Source organism: Anomaloglossus baeobatrachus, chromosome 4 (assembly GCF_048569485.1).
Source record: "Anomaloglossus baeobatrachus isolate aAnoBae1 chromosome 4, aAnoBae1.hap1, whole genome shotgun sequence".
In the NCBI taxonomy this organism is placed as follows: domain Eukaryota; kingdom Metazoa; phylum Chordata; class Amphibia; order Anura; family Aromobatidae; genus Anomaloglossus; species Anomaloglossus baeobatrachus.
Window position 1 is genome coordinate 663736342 of NC_134356.1, and position 18327 is coordinate 663754668.

At 49.6% G+C, this 18327-nt stretch overlaps 1 protein-coding gene across 2 annotated transcripts in view; it reads right to left on the minus strand.

The window, feature by feature from the left end:
- Window positions 1-18327, minus strand: part of RNASEH2A (ribonuclease H2 subunit A) — an 81682-nt gene that overhangs the window by 22497 nt on the left and 40858 nt on the right. For both annotated transcript variants that reach the window (XM_075346597.1, XM_075346596.1), the window contains exons 4-6: window positions 6228-6315; window positions 5582-5719; window positions 4866-4953 (exon numbers count right to left, since the gene is read on the minus strand). In XM_075346597.1, the coding sequence (XP_075202712.1) occupies window positions 4866-4953; window positions 5582-5719; window positions 6228-6315 (314 nt within the window). The remainder of the gene's footprint in view (window positions 1-4865; window positions 4954-5581; window positions 5720-6227; window positions 6316-18327) is intronic.

Sequence of the window (18327 nt, forward strand, 5' to 3'; positions counted from 1 at the left end):
ACAAGTAGATCGTCTAAATATGGGATCACAGAGTGACCCTGAGAGTGCAGGACTGTGACTACTGCTGCCCTGACTTTGGCGAAGACCAGTGGGACTGTCGCTAGCCGGAAGGTAGAGCTACGAACAGAAGGTGTTCGTCTCCTATAACGAAGCGTAGAAACGCTAGTGCTCTGGATCAATCGGCACGTGTGGATAAGCATCCTTGATGCCTAATGATGCTAGGAAATCTCCTTGGGACATTGAGGCGATGACATGGCGGAGGGATTCCATCCGGAACCGCCTGGTGTCCACGAGCTTGCTGAGCAGTTTTAGATCCAGAACGGGACGGAACGGCCCGTTCTTATAGGCACCGCAAATAATTTGGGGTAAAAACCGTGACCTTGTTCCTGAAGAGGAACGGGGGTCATCACTCTTTCTGCCTATAGAGTGCACCCTGTTTGCAGAAGAGCAGCGGCTCGGCCGGGAGGTGGAGAAGTTCTGAAGAATCGAGTTGGAGGACGAGAAGTGAGCTCTATCCTGTACCCGTGAGACAGAATGTCTCACACCCAACGGTCATTGACCTATGGCAGCTAAATATCGCCAAGGCGGGTGAGCCTGCTACCGACCGAGGATGCGGAGAGAGGAGGCCGCAAGTCATGAGGAAGCCGCCTTGGAAGCGGGTTTTCAGACTGTCTCTTTTTTGGGCGTGACTGAGCCCGCCAAGAATCTGAGCTCCTCTGATCCTTTTGAGTCCACATTGGACGAGGAAAAATGGGACCTGCCCGAGCCTCGAAAAGACCGAAACCACGACTGCCTCCTGCTCTGTTGGGGTTTGTTGTGTCCGGGCTGAGGAAAGGATGAATCCTTACCCCTGGACTGTTTAATGGTTACATCCAAACGCTCACCAAACAGTCGGTCAGCAGAAAAAGGCAACTGGTTAAGCACCCTTTTTTGGAAGCAGAATCTGCCTTCCATTCACTTAACGAGCAGACCAGGCTCTGCTTAAAAACACGGAGCAGCGGAGGCTACTGCCGTACGGTTCGCAGAGTCTAGGGCAACCTGAATCGCGTAAGAAACAAATGCAGACATTTGAGAGGTTAAGGATGCCACCTGCGGCACAGATGTACGTGTAACCGTGTCAATCTGTGTAAGACAAGCTGAAATAGCTTGGAGTGCCCCAAGGGTGAGAATGCTGGAGCCAACGGTGCGCCGACAGTCTCATAGATGGATTTAGACCAGAGATCCATCTGTCTGTCAGTGGCATCTTTAAGTGCAGCTCCATCTCCCACTGCAACTATGGATCTAGCTACAAGCCTGGAGATTGGAGGATGCCGCTTGGGACACTGGGTCCAGTCCTTGACCACGTCAGGGGGCAGGGATAACGTGTATCCTAAGCCGTTTGGAGAAGCGCATATCTGGATAAGTGTGGTGTTCCTGGACTGCCTCTCTGAAGGCAGAGTGGTCCAGAAAAATACGTGAAGCTGACTCCTCCACTGGAGGAGCTGGGTGAGAAATAACCAACATTCTATTGGTGGACGCTATAAGATTATTCACTATGGCGTCACCATTAGGTGTATCCAGATTGAGAGCGGTCTCAGGATCAGAATCCTGAGCCGCTACTTCCGCCTCATTACACAGAGAGCCTTCTGCTAGGACCCTGATGAAACCGAGGGCCGCTCATAGTGAGCCCGCTTAGGCTGTCTGAGACTGACGTCTGTGCAGAGCCGTGACTCTGGGATGCGTGTGACATTCCCGGAGCTGTTAGTTGTTCACACTGAGGGGGGCCATGGATCAATGATTCAACAGTGCCCATGTTGTGAGAGACATGTCCGGACTGCTAGGCTTCTAGTATCATAGCCATAGTCTCAGAAAATCTGTCAGTAAATACTGCAGACACCGTCCTCATCCTCTGGCCATTAGCAGAGACTCCGGCTGAGTTGGATATAATGGGGGTCTATGTAACCTGCCGGCCGTATAGCCGTACATGCTGTACCGGCTGCATAGAAAAACATGTGGTTCTGCACCTTTGTTTTACACAGAGAATATGCTGATAACTCCTCCGCACAATTCAGGAGGGTATATACAACGTGCGACCAAACAGTGCAATGTATATAGTACAAGCATATCTATAAGTGCACTTCTGCACTAGTGGGGTTAGCACCACAGGTGCTGCTTAACGCCTGTTGCAGCGATTGTGTGACTATCAGAATGCCAGGGTCTTCCACACTTGTCTCTGTATCGTACAGAAACTGACACTAATGGCTACCGGCGTCCTGTGTAGAGAAGGAAGCCGTGGGCGTGCCTGAGAAAGTGCGGGAATCCGGTTTCACAGTGCACACAGTGAGAGGGGTGGAGTATGCAAAACATACTCCAGCTCTCAGCGCTGCTGTGCTATGCAGCGTCACGCCCCTACCCTGACTGTCAGGCCTGTGGGCGGTAACGAAGGGAGACTAGGCCCAGAAGCCGGGGACTCGAGTTAATAAGCGCGGCCGGCATATCAGTGCTGGCCGGCGCGGAAGTCCCCGGCGCACCACAAATCCCAGCGGCGCCTTAAATAAAAATGGCAGCGGCGGTTAGCGCAGTAGTCACCCAATACACTAACACACCCAGCAACGCTGTGGTGTGCGATGGCACTAGTGCGGACAGCGCCGCTGTCCCTGGCGCACTAACACACCCAGCAGTGCTGCCGTGTGTCTGCGCGGTCCCCACAGGGACACAGAGTACCTCCATGTCCAGCAGATACCAGGGGCTGTGGATGGAGCACGGTCTCAGTGCCTGGAGACCGATAGAATCCCACTTCACCCAGAGCCCTGTAAAAAGGGATGGGGAAGGAAGCAGCATGTGGGCTCCAGCCTCCGTACCCGCAATGGGTACCTCAACCTTAACAAACACCTCCGACATGAAGTGGGGTGAGAAGGGAGCATGCTGGGAGCCCTGTATGGGCCCTCTTTTCTTCCATCCGACATAGTCAGCAGCTGCTGCTGACTAAACAGTGGAGCTATGCGTGGATGTGTTGCCTCCTTCGCACAAAGCACAAAACTGGTGAGCCAGTGATCCCACTGGGGGTGTATAGCCAGAAGGGGAGGGGCCTTACACTTTTAAGTGTAATACTTTGTGTGGCCTCCGGAGGCAATAGCTATACACCCAATTGTCTGGGTCTCCCAATTAGGAGCGAAAAAGAAGACAGCACTAAAGGGCCTGGCTGCATTTGACTTCCCCACTCCAGGGCCAGGGGTACTCTGAACCGGGCTGGACTAGTCCAGGGGTGTCAGCGGTGGCGGGGTCCGGCTCAGTGACCCTGGCGGTGTCATTTAATGATTATAAGGCATGATACTAAGAGTTGTTTTTAAAATAAAATAAAGTTTGTGATGCCACCTGTGGTTTTGCGGCTCTGTTTGCCGCCGATGCGTTGTGGTTACCCCGGGGCAGGTGGTGATGGCGCAGCGGAGCTGTTCTTGCTCCGCACAGGCGGAGCGGGACCCCGGGGCGACCGCTGGGATTGGAATAGTCTGTCAGGGCAGGTTGTGACGCAGGAGGAATGGAGACGACACCGGGGGCTGTGCAACAACAGTCTTATTCGCAGAACCAGTTACTCAGGATGACTGCCAATTTATTCCACCACGGTGTGCTGGGATCCCCGGTGATTGGCAACCACCGATCCCGAGTAAGTCCGAGGCCAGTACCGGTTCTTTATTTTGTTTGCCTTTCCTGGCCGTCTCTCTGCGTCCTGCGCCTCCACACACCGTGCCTTGAGCCAGGGGCCACAGATGTCTAGTGGGAGCGATGCCTGCCTGGCTCCCTCCGGGGACCTTCCAAGCACCACCCCTCTGATTGAGGTGCAGTACCTCTGTGGCGACGGAAGCCTCAGGGGCGCCACACATCCAGGATAACAATGTGCAATACAAAGATGAAGAAATGATGAAGTGCATTTATAACACTAGACAGCCACTCCCTGAATTAGTAGGTTAAGTGGTCGTTTCCATCAGTATTTTGTACCTGTGCTGCCCCCACCTCGATTATGGCGGCTGCTGCCTCATGCATTCGTTATTGGACCTCCTGTGAGGTTTTTGTTATGTGCTGTCATTTCAGAGCCGTTCTTGAATTACATTTACAGCACAAGTCGTGTGCAGATGTATGGAGCGGGCTCAATAGCAGAGTCCAACCCATAGCTGGCCGATAATGGATACATGGCACAGCAATGACCTCCGTGCCGGCTACAACAGAGCGCCATTGAAACTTAGCCACGATCAAAGGGAATAATGAAGACTTAAAAAATTATATTGTAGTAAAAAAAAAAAAAAAAAAAAAATTAATAACATATATAATATTATATTTTCATTTTTCCAGGGAAGAAACCAAAAAAGGTCAATGCTGGGAAAGGGGGTAAAAGGAATCTATCAGCAGATTCCCTCTGATTGGATCACAGGCAGCATGATCGAGATCTTGAAATGTTGCTTTGTTAATGAGCGGAGAGGGCCCAAGGTGACGAGTCGGAGAGGAGGTCCCTGCTCCCTATAGAATGGGGACAAGTAGTCCGGGACTTGCCTCTTGGACTAGTCACCTCGTCCTTGGCGGTGCTCTCAATGCATGGATATGCGGCATGAATCAGCTGCCTGGTTACCTTTAATCACATCCAGGGGCTTGATTGTTAGTCAAAAAAACAACTAAAAAGTAAAAGCATTCATGAGACTTTGCACTATCTCCCTCTACTGCGTCCCCCCACTCCCTGTGGTGTCGGGGGGATGGGGCTGTACCCTCTTATAGGATAAAACTGCTGACCGCTTGCATTCAGCTGCCGATAGGTAAGGGTAATTTTATTCCCTAAAAGAAAGATAAAGTCTCTAGCCTTGAACAGTAAAGAAGATTTACAACTTTAGGGAACTGACCGTTCGGATATCCAGAGCCGTAATCGACATCAATTTCCCCCAAATCCTCCAGGAACTTCCAGCCCTTCACCACCCTGTCCCGGGCAACCTGGAATACAGACAACATGAAAGGAAAACTTAAGTTACTTTACCTCTAAATTATAATCTTGTTAGTAGCAGAGAGCGACGGTGGGTCACAGAGGAGACCCCAATCTGTACGGGCACAGGGTCAGACATGTAATCCTATACGTCCCCAGCAGAAGAACTGCGCCTCCACTGACAACAGCTGATCAACAGGGATAGCGGACGTCAAACAACCCCTTTAAGGTTTATACACTGGGAGGAGAGGGGGGACATCATAGTCAGAAAAATGATCTGGAATTTTGTAGCTAGGTGGGTTTTCTGGACCCAAAAAAGCAGCAGTCAGCCGGCGTCCCCCCGGTACAGAGTTACTATGACTATAAAGACTGCTGGCTAATCCCATGTGTGCAAGTAACAGAGGCGATGTCTCCCCCTACCGTACAATACAGTAACAAACTCATACAGCAATGTTATTTAGTTTGTGAACACTGCCCTATGTATTTGGTAACTGGATACAAATTGTTGATCAATCTACAAATAACAACCTTACAAGCCTTGATCACAATTTTATCTAATTTCTCCCAAAAGGAGAACTGTAAAAAAACATCTAATGACACCCGTGATCACAGTTCCCCATAACGTGTCCCATCACTGACCTTTGCACAGATACTCGCTGCACTGACCACCGGGAACAGAGAATCAGCTTTAGGTTTCACAGTCACCTCTATTCCAGGGAACAGTTTTTTCAGCTTTTCTTGGTATTTTTCAGCAGGTCCCACAGTATCAACAAATACCTGTAGGGGGCAGCACACCAAAGCATAAAAGAAAGGAGTATAACTAGTATAATACTGCTCCTATAGACAAGAATATAGCTGCTATAATACTGCCCCATATGTCCAAGAATATAACTACTATAATACTGCCCCTATGTACAAGAATATAACTACTATAATACTGCCCCTATGTACAAGAATATAACTACTATAATACTGCCCCTATGTACAAGAATATAACTGCTATAATACTGCCCCCTATGTACAAGAATATAACTGCTATAATACTGCCCCTATGTCCAAGAATATAACTACTATAATACTGCCCCTATGTACAAGACTATAACTACTATAATACTGCCCCTATATACAAGAATATAACTACTATAATACTGCCCCTATGTACAAGAATATAACTACTATAATACTGCTCCCTATGTACAGGAATATAACTACTATAATACTGCCCCCTATGTACAAGAATGGAGTTGCCTGTACCGCTTTGAGACCAGAACCCTTTTGCACACACCTCTGTGACTTGCACGCCATTGTCCAGCGCGTGCTGGATGAGGCCTATTGCAGTGTCGTGGGATAAGGCATTGAGATTATATTTTGCCCTGGAAAAAAAATAAAAAATACTATAAAAATTTATGAAAATGTCAGTAATTAATAAAAACCTGGACTGCAAGCATAATAACCCATTAGCCGGGCAGGACAGCGTCTAGTCATCAGCACAACAAATCAGCACAAGTGCACGTCTTTTAGAAACCTTCGGAGGCGCTCAGTTCTCCCAGGTGAAGCCAAGTCAGCAGAAGACCGGCGGTCATTTTTTTGTTTTGTACTGTGAAGTATATAGAGATGGTGATTTACAAGTGGACGCCACATGGAGGATGGGCAGGGGATTGCAAATCCTGAAGTGGTTAAAAGAGGGGACATAGGTCGAGGGTGCACACAGCGATGTCATTTTTTACATTCCTGTGCATTATGTTCATTTTATGAGGCGTTTTTAGACCTCATGCACACGCTGCGTTTTTGGGAGCAGTTTAAGAGGACATTTTTTCCTTGCGGAGACTGACAAACCAGTTCTGGCTGCCAGTGAGGAGTCTAAGGCTATGTGCGCACTAGGCGTTTTTTTCACGCTGCGTTTTTATGTGCGTTTTTGTCTAAAAAACGCACCTGCGGCTAAAAAAACGCGGCAAAAACGCATGCGTTTTTGCCGCGATTTGGTGCGTTTTTTGCTGCGTTTTTGCTCACTGCGTTTTTAATCAGTGCACAATGCCATTAAAGATTGTTGATGAAAAAAAAAAAAAAAAAAAAGGTCTGATGTCATTTCCTTCTTCAAAATGTTCATTGTATGCAGGAGAGCAGACAGCTGCAGAACTAGTGTATGCAGGAGAGCAGACAGCAGCTGCAGAACTACAAGTCTCAGCATCCTCCATTCACTAGTGTATGCAGGAGAGCAGACAGCAGCTGCAGAACTACAAGTCTCAGCATCCTCCATTCACTAGTGTATGGAGGAGAGCAGACAGCAGCTGCAGAACTACAAGTCTCAGCATCCTCCATTCACTAGTGTATGCAGGAGAGCAGACAGCAGCTGCAGAACTACAAGTCTCAGCATCCTCCATTCACTAGTGTATGCAGGAGAGCAGGCAGCAGCTGCAGAACTACAAGTCTCAGCATCCTCCATTCACTAGTGTATGCAGGAGAGCAGACAGCAGCTGCAGAACTACAAGTCTCAGCATCCTCCATTCACTAGTGTATGCAGGAGAGCAGACAGCAGCTGCAGAACTACAAGTCTCAGCATCCTCCATTCACTAGTGTATGCAGGAGAGCAGGCAGCAGCTGCAGAACTACAAGTCTCAGCATCCTCCATTCACTAGTGTATGCAGGAGAGCAGACAGCAGCTGCAGAACTACAAGTCTCAGCATCCTCCATTCACTAGTGTATGCAGGAGAGCAGGCAGCAGCTGCAGAACTACAAGTCTCAGCATCCTCCATTCACTAGTGTATGCAGGAGAGCAGACAGCAGCTGCAGAACTAAAAGTCTCAGCATCCTCCATTCACTAGTGTATGCAGGAGAGCAGGCAGCAGCTGCAGAACTACAAGTCTCAGCATCCTCCATTCACTAGTGTATGCAGGAGAGCAGGCAGCAGCTGCAGAACTACAAGTCTCAGCATCCTCCATTCACTAGTGTATGCAGGAGAGCAGACAGCAGCTGCAGAACTACAAGTCTCAGCATCCTCCATTCACTAGTGTATGCAGGAGAGCAGACAGCAGCTGCAGAACTACAAGTCTCAGCATCCTCCATTAACTAGTGTATGCAGGAGAGCAGACAGCAGCTGCAGAACTACAAGTCTCAGCATCCTCCATCCAGGACTGTATGCAGTTTTTTGCCCAAAAAGAAAAAAAAAATGACGTAGGCTTCGCCATATTTTTGTATGCTAGCCGGGTACAGCAGGCAGGTACGGGCTGCCCCCAACCCCCAGCTGCCTATTTGTACCCGGCTGGGAACCAAAAATATAGAGAAGCCCTTTTTTTTTAATTATTTCATGAAATAATTTTAAAAAAAAATGACGTGGGCTTCGCCTAATTTTTGAGTCCAGCCGGGTACAACTAGGCAGCTGGGGATTGGAATCCACAGTGCAGGGTGCCCATGCTTTCTGGGCACCCCCGCTGTGAATTGCAGTCCCGCAGCCACCCCAGAAAATGGCGCTTTCATAGAAGCGCCATCTTCTGGCGCTGTATCCAACTCTTCTAGCTGCCCTGAAGCCGGGTGGCGAGCTAGGTAATAATGGAGTTAGGGCTAGCTGTATATTATCAGCTAGCCCTAAGCCCGAAATTCATGGTGTCACGCCAATATTAGACATGGCCACCATGAATTTCTAGTAATGATAAAAAAAAAACACAACACACAGAAAAATATTTTTATTAGAAATAAAACACAACACAATTAGTGACTCCATCTTTATTGAAATAAACCCCCCTCCGCAGTAATCCTGGGTTAGGGTCCCGCGCCGTCCAATCAGGATCCAATATCATCTGATCGGTTTGCTGGAAGGCAAAGCGATCAGATGATGTGTCAGGATCAAGTGCCTGAATCCCATCACACATCAGCTGATTGTATAAAAGCCGATTATACAATCAGCTGATGCATCAGTAGAAAAAAAAAAAAAAAAAAATACTCACTTATGTGCTGTGGTGATTACCGGCAGCTCCTGGAGCGATCGATTGGACAGGAGTCTGATCCTATACGATCGCTGCCGGAGCTGCCGGTAATCAGCTGATGAAGTCCCCTGACGGCAGGATCAGCTGATAGCCGGCCGGACACGAAAAAGCCGGCGACACCGCGATCAGCTGATGCGTCAGGTGACTGCATCAGGTGATCAGCGCCAGGTCCTGCAAGCAAGGTCCTGCCGGCCGGGGAGACTGCACACAGCCAGAGCGGCGGTACCGGGAGGAGCTGGGAGCGGGCATGGCACCGGGACCCTGCGGACAGGTGAGTATATATATGACATTTTTTTATTTTTCTAGTGTTCACTTTGGTTTTCGCCGCTGCCTCCACCTCCCGCCCAGACATGGCGCCGCACGGAGCTGACATGCACAGGACGGGAGGTGGACGCGGCGGTGACGGTACCGGGAGGATTCACGCTTCTGTGTTTACCAACAGAAGGAATCCTCTTCCTGTACACGTCACTGTAGTGCCCACCCCTTGCGTTTATAGCTGCGTTTTTAGTCATAGAAACGCGGCTATATGCGTTATTCATTGCGTTTTTAACATCTCATTGAATTCAATGAGTGAAAAACGCAGTGGAAAACGCAGAAATAATTGACATGCTGCGTTTTTGTGGTCACCACAAAAACGCAGCTAAAAAAAAACGCTGTGTGAGGACAGCACTTCTGAAAACCCATTGACATTGCTGGGGAAGCAATGTCACTGCGTTTTCAGCACAAAAACGCGGTAAAAAACGCCGCTAAAAACGCGGCAAAAACGCCTAGTGCGCACATAGCCTTATAGCTGCAGTGCTCCTCTGGGAAATTTCCCAGTGGAGGATTGCAGCTATAAGTTTCCTCACTGGCAGCCAGAACTGGTTTGTCAGTCTCCGCAAGGAAAAAAGATTTCCCCTTAGACCCCACTATAGCTTCTCATACAGCCAGATCAGACCTCATACTTTGCACTGATGAGGGACAACCATCCCGAAACACAGTGTCTTCAAATTGGGGTTCTGATCTGGCATAAATCCTAAGTTGTATGAAAAGGCTTGTTAAAGGCCACTTTTGACTTTTAGGCTTGCTGCTTCCAATAGGTGGCGCTAGTGTTCGTCTCCTTCCTCCCTGGAGAGACAATTTGGGTTGAGTCTGTGGCACAAAACTGCATGCATTTCCTTCCCCAGCAAAGTCAGTGAGATTGCAGTTTTACTGTGAACGTTGCTTTTTTTTGGGCTGTGATTTTGTGGTGACCAGAAAACTTCAACATGTCAATTCTTTTTGCATTTTTCACCCATTGGTAAAGGAAAACCCATGCGTTTTTTTGGACCACAGGGTGCAGTCTTGTGGTGAACACAGCAAAATCTCACGGAAAGACATGGTGTGCACATAGCATTAGGATATGTTTAGACAGGTTGGTTTTTTTTGGGGGGGGGGGGGGTTGAGTGAATTTTCTTTAAAACTTCTCAGCAAATCAAGCTTTAAAAATACTCTTAAAGTATGTGCACACGATCAGGACCCGTTGCGTCCTAGATGTGGCCGGTCCTGACCTGCGGGGCTTGTGTGTCTCCTCCGCAGGAGACTGCAGCTGCTCGTGCCCACGATCCGGGGTCGGGAAGTTGCGGTCTCTCCCTGTGGAGAGCGCTTGTGTCTCCGCAGCAAAGAACTGACATACTGAGGCACGGGAAGCCACACCGCAGGTCATTTTCTCTGCGGGAAAAACATGCACAGTGGGCACAGGATTTCTATAAATCCCATCCACTGTGCTTGTACTATACAGCGCAGCGTTATGGATGCAGCTGAAACTTGCTACGTCCAAAACACTGAACCACACAGCCTTAGAAAACTGCCCCGGAGACGTGGTACAGTCAGACACGGCCATTGCACAGGAACACATTAAGATTAAAGCAGAGCAACTTTTTTTTTTTGTAACACATCCAATTGCAGAAATTATTATTATTCCAAGATCTATAGATATAAATGAACTTTAAAATTAACTTTGTTCATGGTAAATCCCCTTTAAGAACTTAAACGTACCTGTACGTCCAAGGCCATGTCTGTCCCTTTAATGCGGGCTTGTACGACGAGCCGGCCTTTTTTCCCTGCTCATGTTGGCTGATCTGTTGACATGTACAGCTAACAGGCACAGGTGGATCTCTGATCCACCCATGCCTGTTAACTAATTAAATTCAACTTTTCATCTCTACAAGGAAGAATTAACGCGCTCTGATGGAAGGCTTGCCATTCCCGGGCGCCACCAGAGGAGCGTCACATGATCACAGGACAATTATGGGTAGTCATGATAGCCAGGGGTCAGCTGATGACATCCTCTCACTGTCATGACGAAAATTCCTGTTAATGTCGGCATTCACAGGAAATCAGCATTTCCGACGTAGAGTGGTGCTGAAGTATCACAGAGTTCAAAAATGCCCGATCAAAATATAAAATAAATCAGTAAAGGGCGTAGCGAGAACAAAAATGAAAACAGAATTACGTTTTTTTTGGTTGCCAAAACATTGCAATAAAAGGCGATCAAATCATCACATCTAGCCAAAAATTAATTAAAGAAAAGAAACTCAAGATGCAAAAAAATAAGCCGTCACTGAGCCCCAGATCCTGAAAAATAACGTCAAAAGCGCAATTGTAATTTTTTTTTTTTTTTAAATTATTTACCAATTTTTTTTTCACCACTTAAAAGTAAAATCATACATGTTTGGTATATACAAACTCGTACCGACCTGAGGAATCATAACGCCAGATCAGTTTTACCATATAATGAACATGGTAAATACCCTGTTTCCCTGAAAATAAGACACCATCCTATATTTTTTTTTTGCCCTGAAAGAAGGGAATTTTGTTTACTTACCGTAAATTCCTTTTCTTCTAGCTCCAATTGGGAGACCCAGACAATTGGGTGTATAGCTATGCCTCCGGAGGCCACACAAAGTATTACACTAAAAGTGTAAAGCCCCTCCCCTTCTGCCTATACACCCCCCGTGCTCACGGGCTCCTCAGTTTTGGTGCAAAAGCAAGAAGGAGGAAAAAATTATAATTGGTTTAAAGTAACTTCAATCCGAAGGAATATCGGAGAACTGAAACCATTCAACATGAACAACATGTGTACACAAAAAACAGGGGCGGGTGCTGGGTCTCCCAATTGGAGCTAGAAGAAAAGGAATTTACGGTAAGTAAACAAAATTCACTTCTTCTTTGTCACTCCATTGGGAGACCCAGACAATTGGGACGTCCAAAAGCAGTCCCTGGGTGGGTAAAATAATACCTCGTAATAGAGCCGTAAAACGGCCCCTTTCTACAGGTGGGCAACTGCCGCCTGAAGGACTCGCCTACCTAGGCTAGCATCTGCCGAAGCATAGGTATGCACCTGATAGTGTTTCGTGAAAGTGTGCAGGCTCGACCAGGTAGCCGCCTGACACACCTGCTGAGCCGTAGCCTGGTGCCGCAAAGCCCAGGACGCACCCACGGCCCTGGTAGAATGGGCCTTCAGCCCTGAGGGAACCGGAAGCCCGGAGGAACGATAAGCCTCGAGAATTGGTTCCTTGATCCACCGAGCCAGGGTTGACTTGGAAGCTTGTGTCCCTTTACGCTGGCCAGCGACAAGGACAAAGAGTGCATCCGAGCGGCGCAGGGGCGCCGTACGAGAAATGTAGAATCTGAGTGCTCTCACCAGATCTAACAAGTGCAAATCCTTTTCACATTGGTGAACTGGATGAGGACAAAAAGAGGGTAAGGAGATATCCTGATTGAGATGAAAAGGGGGATACCACCTTAGGGAGAAATTCCGGAACCGGACGCAGCACCACCTTGTCCTGGTGAAACACCAGGAAGGGGGCTTTGCATGACAGCGCTGCTAGCTCAGACACTCTCCGAAGCGAAGTGACTGCTACTAGGAAAACCACTTTCTGCGAAAGGCGTGAGAGAGAGATATCCCTCATTGGCTCGAACGGTGGTTTCTGAAGAACCATCAGCACCCTGTTCAGATCCCAGGGTTCTAACGGACGCTTGTAAGGAGGTACGATGTGACAAACCCCCTGCAGGAACGTGCGAACCTGTGGAAGTCTGGCTAGGCGCTTCTGAAAATAAGACAGAGAGCGCAGAGACTTGTCCCTTAAGGGAGCCTAGTGACAAACCCTTTTCTAATCCGGATTGAAGGAAGGACAGAAAAGTGGGCAAGGTAAACGGCCAGGGAGAAACACCCTGAGCAGAGCACCACGACAGGAATATTTTCCACGTCCTGTGGTAGATCTTGGCGGACGTTGGTTTCCTAGCCTGTCTCATAGTGGCAATGACCTCTTGAGATAATCCTGAAGACGCTAGGATCCAGGACTCAATGGCCACACAGTCAGGTTCAGGGCCGCAGAATTCAGATGGAAAAACGGCCCTTGAGACAGCAAGTCTGGTCGGTCTGGTAGTACCCACGGTTGGCCGACCGTGAGATGCCACAGATCCGGGTACCACGACCTCCTCGGCCAGTCTGGAGCGACGAGGATGGCGCGGCGGCAGTCGGACCTGATCTTGCGTAACACTCTGGGCAACAGTGCCAGAGGAGGAAACACATAAGGGAGTTGAAACTGCGACCAATCCTGAACTAAGGCGTCTGCCGCCAGAGCTCTGTGATCTTGAGACCGTGCCATGAACGTCGGGACCTTGTTGTTGTGCCGGGACGCCATTAGGTCGACATCCGGCATGCCCCAGCGGCAACAGATCTCCTGAAACACGTCCGGGTGAAGGGACCATTCCCTTGCATCCATGCCCTGGCGACTGAGAAAGTCTGCTTCCCAGTTTTCTACGCCCGGGATGTGAACTGCGGATATGGTCGAGGCTGTGGCTTCCACCCACAGCAGAATCCGCCGAACTTCCTGGAAGGCTTGCCGACTGCGTGTCCCGCCTTGGTGGTTGATGTATGCCACCGCTGTGGAGTTGTCCGACTGAATTCGGATCTGTTTGCCTTCCAGCCACGGCTGGAACGCTTTTAGGGCAAGATACACTGCCCTTATCTCCAGAACATTGATCTGAAGGGAGGACTCTGTCTGAGTCCAAGTCCCCTGAGCCCTGTGGTGGAGAAAGACCGCTCCCCACCCTGACAGGCTCGCGTCCGTCGTGACCACAGCCCAGGATGGGGGCAGGAAGGATTTCCCCTCCGACAGAGAAGTGGGAAGAAGCCACCACTGAAGGGAAGCTTTGGCTGCCCGAGAAAGGGAGACGTTCCTGCCGAGGGACGTCGACTTCCTGTCCCATTTGCGGAGAATGTCCCATTGAAGTGGGCGCAGATGAAACTGCGCAAAAGGAACTGCCTCCATTGCTGCCACCATCTTCCCTAGGAAGTGCATGAGGCGTCTCAGGGGGTGTGACTGACCATGAAGGAGAGATTGCACCCCTGTCTGTAGTGAACGCTGTTTGTTCAGCGGAAGCTTCACTATCGCTGAGAGAGTATGAAACTCCATGCCAAGATATGTCAGTGATTGGGCCGGTGTCAGATTTGACTTTGGAAAATTGATGATCCACCCGAAACTTTGGAGAGTTTCCAGAGCAATGTTCAGGCTGTGTTGGCATGCCCCTTGAGAGGGTGCCTTGACAAGTAGATCGTCTAAGTAAGGGATCACCGAGTGTCCCTGAGAGTGTAGGATTGCCACCACTGTTGCCATGACCTTGGTGAAGACCCGTGGGGCTGTTGCCAGGCCAAAAGGTAGTGCCACGAACTGAAGGTGTTCGTCCCCTATGGCGAAGCGCAGGAAGCGCTGATGCGCTGATGCTCTGGTGCAATCGGTACGTGGAGATAAGCATCTTTGATGTCTATTGATGCCAGGAAATCTCCTTGGGACATTGAGGCGATGACGGAGCGGAGCGATTCCATCCGGAACCGCCTGGTTTTCACATGCTTGTTGAGCAGCTTTAGGTCCAGAATGGGACGGAAGGATCCGTCCTTTTTTGGCACCACGAACAAGTTGGAATAAAAACCGTGACCCCGTTGCTGAAGAGGAACCGGGACCACCACTCCTTCCTCCTTCAGGGTGCCCACCGCCTGCATAAGAGCCTCGGCTCTGTCGGGGGGTGGAGATGTCCTGAAGAAACGAGTCGGAGGACGAGAGTTGAACTCTATCCTGTAACCGTGAGATAGAATGTCTCTCACCCATCGGTCTTTTACTTGTGGCAGCCAGGTGTCGCAAAAGCGGGAGAGCCTGCCACCGACCGAGGATGCGGTTTGAGGAGGCCGAAAGTCATGAGGAGGCCGCTTTGGGAGCGGTTCCTCCGGCGGTCTTCTTAGGACGTGACTTAGACCGCCATGCATCGGAGTTCCTCTGATCTTTCTGAGGCCTTTTGGACGAGGAAAATTGAGATCTGCCCGCGGTCCGAAAGGACCGAAACCTCGATTGTACCTTCCGTGGTTGAGGTCTGTTTGGTTTGGACTGGGGTAAGGATGAATCCTTTCCCTTGGATTGTTTAATGATTTCATCCAATCGCTCACCAAACAAGCGGTTGCCAGCCAATGGCAAACCGGTTAAGAACTTTTTGGAAGCAGAGTCTGCCTTCCATTCACGTAGCCACATGGCCCTGCGGACTGCCACCGAATTGGCGGATGCCACCGCCGTACGGCTCGCAGAGTCCAGGATAGCATTAATGGCGTAGGACGCAAACGCCGACGCCTGATTGGTTAAGGACACCACTTGCGGGGCAGATGTACGTGTTACTGCATTAATCTGCGCCTGACAAGCTGAGATAGCTTGGAGTGCCCATACGGCAGCGAATGCTGGGGCAAAAGACGCGCCTATAGCTTCATAGATGGATTTCAACCATAGTTCCATCTGTGTCAGTGGCATCTTTGAGTGAAGCCCCATCTTCCACTGCAACTATGGATCTAGCCGCCAGTCTGGAGATTGGAGGATCCACCTTAGGACACTGAGTCCAGCCCTTGACAACCTCGGGGGGAAAGGGATAACGTGTGTCCTTAAGACGCTTGGAAAAACGCTTGTCTGGACAGTCTCGGTTTTTCTGGATTGCCTCTCTGAAGTCAGAGTGATCCAGAAACATATTTAATGTACGCTTTGGAAACCTGAAACGGAATTTCTCCTGAGAAGCAGACTCCTCAATTGTAGGAGCTGGGGGAGAAATATCCAACACCTGATTGATGGTCGCTATAAGGTCATTCACTACTGCGTCACCTTCAGGCGTATCTAGGTTGAGAGCGGCTTCAGGATCAGAATCCTGATCTGTTACCTCCGCTTCATCATCCAGAGAGTCCCTCCAGTATTTTAGCAGACCATGTATCCATAGTCTCAGACAGTTTGTCAGCAAAGGCTGCAAACTCCGTCCCTGTCACCTGGACAGTGGTAGCAGGTGGATCCACCTGGGCCACCAGTCGCAGAGGCTCCGGCTGAGTAAGTGCCTTGCAGATGACATGTTGTCTCCTTTGAGAACAACCAGGAGGGTATATAGCCAAAAATCAACAGAGCGACCGTACAGTGCAATGTATAGCCTATAAGCGCATATATATATATATATTATATATATATATATATATATATATATATATATATATATATATATATATCAATATATATATCAATATATATATATCAATATATATATATATATATATATATATATATATATATATATATATATATATATATATATATATATATATATATATATATATATATATATATACACACACACACACACACACACACTTCGGTACTCAGTGGGGCCAGCACCATAGGTGCTGTTTACCGACCGCTCAAAGCAGTTGTGTGGTCACCGGATTCCCTGCCTGGGTCTCCCTGTGTTGTCTCTCCTCTCCAGCGTCTGAATCGCTGACAGGAATGGCTGCCGGCGTTCTGTGGGGGGGAGGAGATCGTGGGCGTGCCCAAGAAAAGTGCGGGAATCCAGTGCCCCACTGTACTGAGTGAGGAGGGAGGAGGATACTAATGTATGCTCCAGCCCTCCGCTGACGATCCGTGCAGCGTCCCGCCCCTTCCCTGACTGGCAGGCCTGTGGGCGGGAATAAACGACACTAGGCCGCAGAAGCCGGGGACTAAAGTTATAAGCGCGGCCGCGCGGAAGTCCCCCGGCGCACAAACACACCCAGCAGTGCTGGAAAGTGTCTGGCACAAGCGCTCCATGTCCGGCGCACTAACACACCCAGCCGTGCTGGAAAGTGTCTGGCACAAGCGCTCCATGTCCGGCGCACTAACACACCCAGCAGTGCTGGAAAGTGTCTGGCACAGGCGCTGCATGTCCGGCGCACTAACACACCCAGCCGTGCTGGAAAGTGTCTGGCACAAGCGCTCCATGTCCGGCGCACTAACACACCCAGCAGTGCTGTAATGTGTCTGGCACCAGCGCTCCATGCGCGGTCCCCACGGGGACACAGAGTACCTCATAGTAGCAGGGCCTTGTCCCTGACGATACTCAGCTCCTATCCTGCAGATTCCCAGGGGCTGCGGAGGGAGCACGGTCCCAGTGCCTAGAGACCGATCCTGGATCCCACTTCACCCAGAGCCCTAAGGGATGGGGAAGGAAAACAGCATGTGGCTCCTGCCTGTGTACCCGCAATGGGTACCTCAACCTTAACAACACCGCCGACAAAGTGGGGTGAGAAGGGAGCATGCTGGGGGCCCTGTTATGGGCCCTCTTTTCTTCCATCCGACCTGGTCAGCAGCTGCTGCCGACCAAGCTGTGGAGCTATGCGTGGATGTCTGCCTCCTTCGCACAAAGCATAAAAACTGAGGAGCCCGTGAGCACGGGGGGTGTATAGGCAGAAGGGGAGGGGCTTTACACTTTTAGTGTAATACTTTGTGTGGCCTCCGGAGGCATAGCTATACACCCAATTGTCTGGGTCTCCCAATGGAGCGACAAAGAAAAAGCACTAGGTCTTATTTTTAGGGGGTGTCATTCTCGAGGAGACATGGTTGTGGGTAAGTTAAACCCCCCACAAAAGCAGACCCCCCCCCCCTTTCCAGGATCTTCATACATACCAGCCCCGGGCGTCTGTGTGGCTCCCAGATCTACCTGTGATCTACCAGCAGGTGTGCTGTATGCCTCCCCTGCATCGGGCTGACACTCGCATACATCACACACACACACACACCAGATTCCACATCATTTCTCCCTGTGATCTCCCAGCAGCTATGCTCCCCTGCGTCTGGCCGACACTTACACGTCAGAACACAGTGTCACACATCAGACAGCATACGCTCACGAAATCGCACATACCGGTACAATCGCATGCACACACTCAACATCCGGAGATACCATGTGCTTGAGGCCATGTGATCCTCCGGCCAGTCCTGGAAGCTCACTACACAGAGTCGCAGGTCCTTACGCTGCCAAGAAGCAAGCGATATCGCTGGATGTGGTAAGTGTGTGGATGCGATCTGTAGTATGTGTCTGTGATCTGATGTGTGT